The sequence below is a fragment of the Clarias gariepinus genome, chromosome 3, assembly GCF_024256425.1.
Source record: "Clarias gariepinus isolate MV-2021 ecotype Netherlands chromosome 3, CGAR_prim_01v2, whole genome shotgun sequence".
NCBI classification, from domain to species: Eukaryota; Metazoa; Chordata; class Actinopteri; order Siluriformes; family Clariidae; genus Clarias; species Clarias gariepinus.
Genome location: NC_071102.1, coordinates 45,435,692 through 45,446,246, shown reverse-complemented (window position 1 = coordinate 45,446,246; position 10,555 = coordinate 45,435,692). Strand labels below are relative to the sequence as shown.

General features: G+C 38.9%; 1 protein-coding gene across 1 annotated transcript; it reads left to right on the top strand.

Moving 5' to 3' along the window:
• The first annotated feature begins 273 nt into the window (after window positions 1-273).
• Window positions 274-9,988, top strand: atp6ap2 (ATPase H+ transporting accessory protein 2). Its single transcript, XM_053493038.1, has 9 exons — window positions 274-408; window positions 1,144-1,274; window positions 1,371-1,499; window positions 1,830-1,925; window positions 2,628-2,765; window positions 4,968-5,021; window positions 5,464-5,613; window positions 7,541-7,660; window positions 9,187-9,988. Exons 1-9 carry the CDS (start codon window positions 363-365, stop codon window positions 9,379-9,381), a joined length of 1,059 nt encoding a protein of 352 aa, XP_053349013.1. The 5' UTR covers window positions 274-362; the 3' UTR covers window positions 9,382-9,988.
• The last annotated feature ends 567 nt before the right edge of the window (window positions 9,989-10,555 follow it).

Here is a 10,555-nt window from a genome sequence, read left to right as displayed (position 1 = left end):
TCAGATTCAATATTTCCATTTGAAGCATTGCTTTTCATGGAATTTATCATTATCCTGACCAATGCAAAGTTACCTAAACCTAAGGTGTGTGAATTAACACTAACCGTATTGATGGAAATTTGCATCTGTTTAACTGTAAAACAAACAAACAAAAAACCGCATCATGTTGAATTTCCTGTAGATTCAGTTCACAGAGAGGTCACTATACACCGTGGCAGTACCACAGATTGCCCGCTAGGTGTCGACATGGCTAGGTTGTCCTCCTGGACGTCGGCGCGTACTGCGTAAGAGTCGACGTCATCACGCACGACGCAGAGACAGAGGGTCAGCTGATTCTGAATCTCCGAGGAAGTGTTACCGCGATGATGAACGGCGCGCGAGTTTTCGTTACTCTTGCGGTTTTAGCAGGTAAAACGTTTAAATACGTTATTTATTCGACGGTACGGAGTGTTTGTGTGTGTGTGTATAGTGTATGAAAAGCGTCATAGCTGTGTGTAAATTGGGTTTGCTGTCCCGGTTAGCATAGGATGCTAACACTCGCTGTATCCCCGAGTGAAGGGTGAAATAATTCTATAATAATAATAATAATATAGTTATATAATTATATCTTAATATGAAATATAATGTATAAAATGTGTTTATAAAGCAGTTTACAAGCTGTACTGTGTGTTATACAGCAAATAAGTGTTTGTATTTCACCTTCAGCCGTGTTTTCTCTCATGTTCGACGTTAAATATTGTTTTTTGACACCTTTATTGACCTGGACATCTTTAAAATGCACCTTTTCTAAAGTAATCTAACAACATGAAGAATAAAAATTAGCGCAATAATTAAACATTTAAAGAGTCGAAATTAATGAAATGGGTGCATTGTCACGTGATTGCTCTGGTCACGTGATGGGCCTTCAGTCATGCCTGCTTATGATTTTTTTTTTATTAACTAGAATTAAGCAAAATTAGTCCAAAGAACTAAAATAAATCCCTCTTAAGTATTAAAACTCCATGTTTCCCTTCTTTTTCAAATCAGATTTATGATTTGCTTCTAAAGCAGGTTTTTTTTTTTTCGTGTGTTTGTAAATGTTAGTTTCCTGACTAATACGTGAGGTGATATTGTGTATTAATATTATAATTTTTCTTCACGGAGGTGTTTTTGGTGACCAGCTGACGGTGCTGCGTAGCCCCCAGTATGTGAACTTCAGGTCTGGAAATTGGCCACTAGGTGGAGAGAAGATCCCAGACCTGGTGGCTCTCACCATGGGCTTCTCTGTCCGTGAGGTACGCCGGATATGGGGCGCTAAATTATGTAAAGTAATCTTTATTTATGGTTTAAGTTGACATACGGGTGATCTCTCTTTCAATGTGTGTACTTAGGATCTGGAATGGCCGGGCTTAGTGGCAGGTTCCCTGTTCCAGCGTCCTCGTGCCAACGCCCTGATCGCTGTCCGCGGCGTCGACAGTTTGGATCTTCCCTCTAATATCACCTCTTATCCACTGGAGAACGTGAGCACTTCGATTCTCACATAAGTGTAGAAAAAGGAGTCACCAGGGTTTTGTTTTATTTTTTATTTTATTAGATTAACGTGTCTCTAGAAGTGAAACGACTAATACACAGTCAGATAGAGGTGTTAGTTTATTCTTAGTTAAAGCCTGTCTTTAAAGGTTCCTCTCTCTTGAAGACTTCCTCTGTAGTAATTTTTAACATTGCGCAGTTTTGCAATTAAACTTCCTTTATTTCACACTCACGAGACTGTGAGCGAGACTATGGTGTCATGTATTTAAAAAAAAAAACTCTTGTGTTGTCCTCATTTTTCCCTCTGTGCCGTGTCCCAGTCGGTGCCGTTCACTCTGGACAGTGTGGCCAACTCCATCCACGCTCTGTTCGCAGAGAGCACTCCTGTGGTGCTGCAGCTCGCCCCCAGCGAGGAGGTAAATACAGATTTAACACACACACACACCCTGTCTCTTTAGTGTATTTACTTTATAACCTTACATCCGTTTCTTTTTTGTACTTCTTGTTCAAAAAAAAAAAAAAAAAAGCGGAACTGAATTATGCAGGGTAGCGCAGAGACAGGAAATTATTATTGTGAAAACCGACCTGCTGACCGCACGGTGATGTGATGCAATTTCTCACTTGTTAAAACAAAAAAAATCTCTGCGGAAAGACACACACACACCCCTACACACATGTACATGGTCTGGAGATTTGATTACATTCATTAAACAGTATTTTTGCCAATTATTAAAGTTTATTATCTTTAATTGTGCAAAATAACTGCTTGCTGCTTGTTTGTGGGCGTGTCTTGTTTCGGACCTGGGTGATCAGGAGGATCGGAGTCGGAGCGAAATGTGTAGTCAGTCATTATGATCGTGCCATTTGGCTCCAGCGTTCAGAAATGAGAATCAGCGTCATGTTTCTCCTCGGGCTAAGCCAGTCTTAAATTTAACCGCTGTTGACCTTTGAACTCTCAATCACGTGTCCTGTGTTCTCGCTGATTAGACGTTTGGGACGAGTGTTCTAGCCAAGCCAAATTATTTAATATAATATACATACAGGAATAAAAATGGAAATAAAATAAATATTTTTTAATTACATGTTCATAGTAGTTGTGTGTGTGTGTGTGTGTGTAGAGGCTGTACATGATGGGCATGGCCAACACAGTGTTTGAGGATTTGCCCGTCACCCTGCAGCAGATCCGTGCTCGTCTCTCGCAGGAGGGATCGGTCCTGCCTTCACTCCCGCTCAACTCACTGAGCCGTAATAATGAGGTAACACGCACGCGCGCGCACACACACACGCAGGCACACACACATGCACACTTATAAATTTTATAAACTTGCTTAAATGTGATGGTAACAACAAATACGCCTCAGGATTTAAAAGAAGGGAGCTATATATGTGCCTATGTATATGTTTATATACAGTACTGTGCAAAAGTCTTGACCCCCTCCGCTCCTCATTTCTTAATATTTCGCTCCCAAAGAGCCAGACCTTATTGTAGTTTTGGGGAAGAGACTAACTGAAAAGGCTACCAGGCTTCCTGAGGAACTTTTTTTTTTTTTTTTTGTCTTTAATTATTTTCAGGCCAGACCCTGTACTTGAGCAGTTTTTTGTTTAAGCCATACAGTGACCTCTGACAGTGTTTGCCAGTGAAATATCCTTGGTAATGGTCGGCAGGGAAAAGAGCCCTTATTACCAGCAGCACAAAAGTCTTACTTATTATAACCACTATCCCATTTAGGCATGAATTACCCATTTAAAGGGAAATCTGAAACAATTCCTTAATGCAATAAACACTTTGGTCTGAATAGGTTTTAGTATATCATGAACTGTTTAGGCTAAAAAAAAAAATGCATAAAAAACATTCATTTATTTTTTTAAGGGTGTTTATAAGTTATCTGGCATAATTGAGTGATTCAAGATTCAGTGGTGCTTCGGCAAAACAAATATTTACATTCATATTGCCAAAGCTTAGAGATAAGGCACGAGTGTTTACAAAACTTAAAATAAACCCAAGAACAGACCATTTGAAAATATGAATAGTGATAATAATAATAACCACGAATGAAGCAATGAAAGTCACTGAGGTTTATGGGTTTTATATCACTAGACCAGGCAGAGGATTGGGAATATGTTGTAAATGGAAATTGATAAACCCAAAGATCATCATAATCCCAGGTGATGTTCCAGGTGTGATGGCAGTCAGAGAAGATAAATAATTATTTTCCGAAAACGGTGATATCTGAAAAACTTCTTTGAAATATCTGTGAGAGGCCACTGCGTATATAAGAGCTTGACGAGAACGCTAAACGACCACAAACTCCACACGACTCCGCTTCATAATAGAGTGTGAGTGTGGGAAAACCATCACTTCCAATTTTCCGGGATGAAGAGCTTTAGCTCATTGACATATGGGAACGCTTCTAGTGTTGGTCCAGTTATCGAGATTCACAGACACAGCCAGGCGAGAGGGAACTACTCTCCGCTACTAGTTAATCACTGATGGATGGCATCGTTCTCCCAGACAGATTTTTAACCCTAAGAACCCAGATTCATTTCTCCTTTCAGGGAAATTATGGGAGCGAGAAACACAGCCCAGTTAGACTAGATGGAGGACATGTTGGAAGATATTTCTCAGACAGTTTAAGAAGTAAAAGTTCTATATGACTTGATAACCGCAATAGTTTCTTAATTTGTTTTACATTCATTTGTTCAAATAAATGCAGTTAGCAGGTTAGGGGTCAAATTTAAGGCGATATTATGAATACATGATAATTCACTAGAATTGTTAAATAGGATAAAACTTGCTTTCACCACCAGAAAAAAAAAACTTTTTAAAATGTATCTAGTTCTGTCATGTGATACCTAGAACTCTCACCGTTTTGAAAATGATGTCATGGGTTCACAAGTTCACAGGTTTTCACATGACTGCACCAGGATGTTTATTATATGTAACGTTGAGTCAAAGTGAAGGATGAAGCTAAATAAGGAACTTTGTAGAACATTTAAACTGTCATCGTGGGTCCTTATGGGTTAAAAAGCGTTGGCAAATATCATATCTGTAATTATATCTACATTTGTGCTGCAACTATCGACTGTTTTGATAATCGATTAATCGGATTGCAAATGGTGCAGTTGTTCAACGTCTCTTATTTAGCTATCATCCTTTGTTGTGAGGTTATGTTGTGCCTGTGATGAGTAACAATCAAGATAAATAAGATGAAATTTTACTAAATGAAAATGTATTTTCCTGATGAAACTAAATCTAAAACCAGGAGTTGGACCTGTAGTCTACATCATTTAATTTAATATCAATAAACGATTTTATTTTTTTGCACAGTACTCTATGATAATTTATTTAAACAGTGTTTAAACATCATATAGCATTTTGAGTGTTTTTGTTGTACAGTGATATGATGTGTACGTAAATCATAATGAAATTTGTCTCTCTGCATCTTGCTCGTCTTCAGGCCGACCTGCTCTTCCTGTCTGAGGTTCAGGTGCTGCATGATATTTCTGCTCTGGTACGTGAACATCAGAGACACAAACTGATACAGAGATTAAACACACACATTTACACCCCTCTGTCTGTCATGTTTCTTCCATCTGTTTCTCTCTTTTCCTCATTTTCTTTATCGTTTTGTCTTATTCTGTCTTGCACTTTCTTTACTTTCCAATCTTCCCTTTTTCTCTGTCCGTGTGTCTTGCTTTTTGTCTTTTTCGTATCTGTCAGACTTTTTTTTTTCCTTTTTGCTGTTTTCTCTCACATGTGCACCCTCCCCGCTTTCTCTCACTGTTTGTATTTCTTTGTTTATTTCTCTATTTGTATATCTCTCTTTGTGTTTGTCTGTTTCTTTTTCACTTCATCTCTACTTCCTGCCTCACACACTCTCTCTATTCAAATATTGTGTCTCTTGTCTCTTTTCTGTGCTCTCACTCACTCATACTCTCTCTCTCCCTCTGTAGCTGATGAGACACAAGCACTTGGCTAAGGACCAGGCCCCTGACCTGTTCTCTCTGGAGCTGGCCGGTATGGAGGAGCTGGCTCGGCGCTACGGCGCAGACTCGCCTCAGTTCCGGGATGCCCGAGAGATTCTGGTAGCTGCGCTGCAGAAGGTGATAAACCACACCACACACTCTCAGTTCTCAGATCCTGCTGCGTGTGGTTTCACGGGGGAAGCTCATCCTAAACCTGCACGTGTACACCGTCAAGTTTGCCACAAGCACCTTTTAAAAGGTGTCAGAGTGTAAAAACCTGACTTACACTTACATAGGGGTGCTCTTTTTTCCGAAGGCTCCTCAGCCAGGAGTTTCACCAAAACGTTCAGATCATGAAGCTTCATTCAAAGGCTCGTTGTGCTGCCATCTAGTGGACAAATTTTGTGTAACAACTAGATCATAACATCACAATTAAATATGGACATGAAGCTGTAAATTACTGTAATGTTGCATTCATCATTGACAGTCGTGTGTGTGTGTGGTGTTTAAAAATCCTCTGTTTAAATCTTTATGCACATAATCACCATCTCTGAATCTCTGAAAATTAACTGAAGATCCAGAAATGAAATGTGAAGAACAAAAAGTTCTTTTCTTTCTTTCTTTTTTTTTTAAATTATAAACACAAATATAATTACAGCTAACAAGCCACTGTGTGGAACATTTAAAAAGAATTTATAAATTCCCCAGTCAGTGTTGAGGATTCAAAATACAAATTAATGATTAAAACACACAATAAAGAAAAGTAATAGAGGAGGAAAAGAAAATCCTAGATACAATAACAGTAACGTTTGAGATAAATCAAGGTCATTGATATAAATATGCATTTCCTTGTTCGTTTATTAGATAAGAAGTAAATATAAAGTTAATTGAGAATTGCAAAAAATTCTTGAATCTTTATTTATGAATTTAAGAAGAAAAATCATGATTCAATCATGTGATTCTGACAAACGCGAGGTTTCGTTTGTCATTAGTCACATGACTCTCAGGGAACCGACACATGCCTCAAAGCAATGCTTTTTTTTTTCGACACGCCCTTTTCTGCTCGATACAAGCTTCAGAGCTTCTCTGTCACGGTAACATCACCACTACTGTGTGATCAGGAGTGAGTTTAGATATGGATGATGTGGACAGGTGGCTTCTTCCCAGGGGGGCATTGAGCATGTGAAAAACTTTGTGCAGTAATTTAATTATTAAAATCACTCGCACTATAAAATGTTACAGAACAAATCACAGATCATTCATAATACTGTGAATGTACATCGTCTGGCCAAAAAAAAAAACTAATTGCACATTTTCAGATTTCATTTAGTCAACTTGGGGTTGATTAGTTGATCAACCCCAGATCATAACACTGTCTCCAGAGGCTTGTACAGTGGACACTATGCATGATGGGAGCATCGCTTCATGCGCTCCCCATCTTACCCTGACACGCCCATCACTCTGGAATAGGATCAGTCTGGACTCATCAGGTCACATGACCTTTTTCTCTCACTCCAAAATCTAACCTTTATGCTCCCTAACACACTAAGGCCTTCTTTTCGTCTCAATAACAAGTGGTTTTCTTATGGACACACAGCTGTTTAGTCCCAATCCTGAGAACATCTCACCACATTGTGTGTTTATGCTCTTACTTTCACTATTAAACATCACTCTGGTTTTTACTGTTGATTTTGTTGATAAATTGTTTAAGGTTCATAAACCAATTCCAGTAATTTCAAATGTTCTTAATTGTTTTCCAATAATTTGACCCATCTGAAAAGGAGGCTTTATATTTTTTGAGCCAGGCAGTGTAATTTGCGCAAGTGTTGGTAATGAGCAATTATGAATAGAGAGTCAAAGAATTTCATGAAGATTTTCATGTGCTTAGTTTTGGGAAAAAGCCTCAATATGGCAACTGACAAACTATATTTACGTGAAAATGAACAAAAGAGCGAAGTGTTACAATAACTACACTATTGTTATAGGAAACTGACTAGTATTAGTAATTTAATACTTTCCATTCTGATTCATTAACCCCTTACTTAATGTCCGTCATGTCTTCTAGTTCGCTGATGATGTCTTCGGGGTTTACGGCAGCAACGCGGTGGTGGAGGTGGTGACGGTGAAGACGTTCGAGACACCACTCACCAGGAAGTCTCGCTCCATCCTGGAGGTTAAGCAGATTGTGAGTGTGTTTTTTTAATTAATTTATTTTTTAAATGTAAATAAATGATTGGTAGTAACACATTTAATATATTGATGTATATCAATATATGAACATTTAAATGATATATTGACCTTTTTTATCGCGTTATTTCCAGGTTTCGATAAATGCAAAGAAGAAAAGATGACATTTTGACATTTTGATTTTAAAGACAAAACCACGGTCACTTGGAATATTAGATTTTTTAATATTTGTTTAATGACGATAATTGATTTGTTTTTTTAATAAAAAAATAAAATAAATAATGTCGCCCATCATATTCTGAACCAGTCGATTTAGTCGTGCCGATCACCAGCTCGTGTGGCTGTACAGAAGCTGTAAGAAGACTTTCGTGGTTTATCAGAGCATTTATTCAGCACCCTGGTAACCATCACCACCCTGGTAACCATCACCACCATGGTAACCATTCCGGAAGACTATCTGTGGTGGTTAAGTCACAGTGGGACGAGTACTCAAAGCTTTCTTCAATCACTGCTACACCACCAAACAGCAAATCTGACCCAGGGCGTCCCGTGTTAGACAGTGTGTCTCTTCAATACTCGTATATCAAAAAAGAAGTGATAAAATTCATTGGCTAAATCTGAAAACTCTTAGGTCACTGTGTAGGAGGGATGTGGCCAAAGTAAAATTAAAGAGAATGATTAATTCACTAATTAAGGACAAATCCTAACTTAATCAAGGCGTCCATGATCATTACAGTCAACACCCACATGTCCAATGTTCCGAAGTATCAGCAACTTTGAATTACTTCCAAAACGGGTTTAATGCCGAGGCATGACGGCGGTCGAGGTGTGTGAGGAGCCGAGCAGGTGAAGCTTTATGTGGTGTAGAGTTAGCTGTAAATAGGAACATACGGTCAGAGTCCCAGCAGCAAAGCTGACGCACTTTTGTTTTAAATTCAAAAACTAAAGTAAGCAGTCGAAGGAGGAGTGTTCAAAGCGTGCAGCAGTTGCCTACTGAACTCACCCAGTCACATGTAGACCATGTAGGAGCAAGCCGTCCTACACGCAGTCTGTACAGCAGCATGAGAACCTGCTCCATAAACTCCTTACAACTGTAAGAGTTTATGAATGCTCATAAACAAATTAATGCACCCCTTTGATTTTATTTTCATAAAAATTAGAGAAGAGAAACACCTGCTACAAGTGTTTTCTACAAGTGATAGAAGAGGAAGTTGTTACTGGGTGTGAGGTCGGGGGAGTAGGGTGGAAGATGAGGCAGAATTTCGTACCCCCAAGTCGTCCGCAAGTTTCGAGAGCTGGGTGGGCTAGAACATTGTCATGAAGGTGCAATTTAATTCTTTCAATGGGGTGCGCCATTTTGGTTTTGATCCTCTAGCGACATCGTGTGGAACTATTCTGTCGGTTTTTTAAACAAGTAGAAATGTTCATGAACCAGAGATATATTCTGGGCAAATGTTTAGTTTTTTTTTTTTTTATACGATAAGAATGATTAACGCTCCTTTTGATTGACTTTTTTGTTTCCAGAGTAACCCAGGAAGCCCCTACAACCTGGCCTACAAGTACAACTTTGAATACGCAGTTGTCTTCAACATCGTGCTGTGGCTGATGATCGCGCTGGCGCTCGCTGTCATCGTCATCTCGTACAACCTGTGGAACATGGACCCAGGCTACGACAGCATCATCTACAGGATGACCAATCAGAAGATCCGCATGGACTAACTCGCCGAGCAGTGTTCTCTCGTGTGTGTGTGTGTGTGTGCGCGTACAGCTGTGTCACTTCCACCATCCATCAATCCATCGCATCCAAGTGATTATTGTGTATATAGCTCTAAACATGTCAGTTTTGTGAATATATAGGATAAAAAAAAATATTTATTAACGCCTGCTGAAATGAGTATAAATATATATATATATACAGCGGGTGACGGGATGAACAGGATGTGTGTGTTTAGTTTTTCATAAAGTGAGTGCGCACTAGTATCATGGTCGTGTGTGTGTGGTGAAGTGTCTCATATTGTCTATTTATTTTTGTTTTAAATTCCACAAACACTGGACCATAATTACTGATACTGACGTGTAGGGGGCGCAATCTGCATGCAGAACTAGTAGATTGATTTTTATTTGGTACTCTCTGTGTTTTGAAAAAATAATAGAAATGTGTAGTGATGTTAGTTGATGCCATTGGTGTTAGTTTATCTTCATCTTTCCTTCCCTGGTACAGTCGCCTGCAACGTGTTTTCCTTTGTCCGTCGGTCCCATGGTTGAGTTTTAGATGAAGATTTGACTCAAAGTTTACTTGCTAAAAATAAAGTCTTCTGTCCGGTCACATGCTGTGTGGTGTGTTTTTTTTTTTTTGGTTTGTTTAGGTTTTTTTTGTGAAAAAAGGGAACTTGGGTGATTGAGAACAATGTCACTGTATTGTCAAAGCCACATCACTGTCTCTTATACACACACACACACACACACTACTGCTGATAATTTCAAGTGTCAGAGATGAGGCTTTTCCACCAGCTGCTATGTGTAAGGATGTAACCCTGATCTTTTAGGAAACATTGAGAATTCTATTTAAGAACTGACTTTATGTTAATACGAGACCAGAGCAGTTCTTAAAGACTGAACACTGAGACTTAAACGCATACACACCCTCAGTTTGGACACTTATTGGCTGAACCTGGTCACTGTTTCCCATGAAAACGTGATAAAGTCTTTACAATGCAGTGCACGAAGTTAAAATGGGCTCAGTACACTGTAAACACTCCAACTAGATAAATGTTGAATGAATGAATATTGTATTGTTATCACAACCTCTTACACGGGGATTTGTTGAGACAACAGGTAACATTGTGTTCTTGAAAACTTTGGAGACACAGACTGAATAAACTAAAAGAATCTA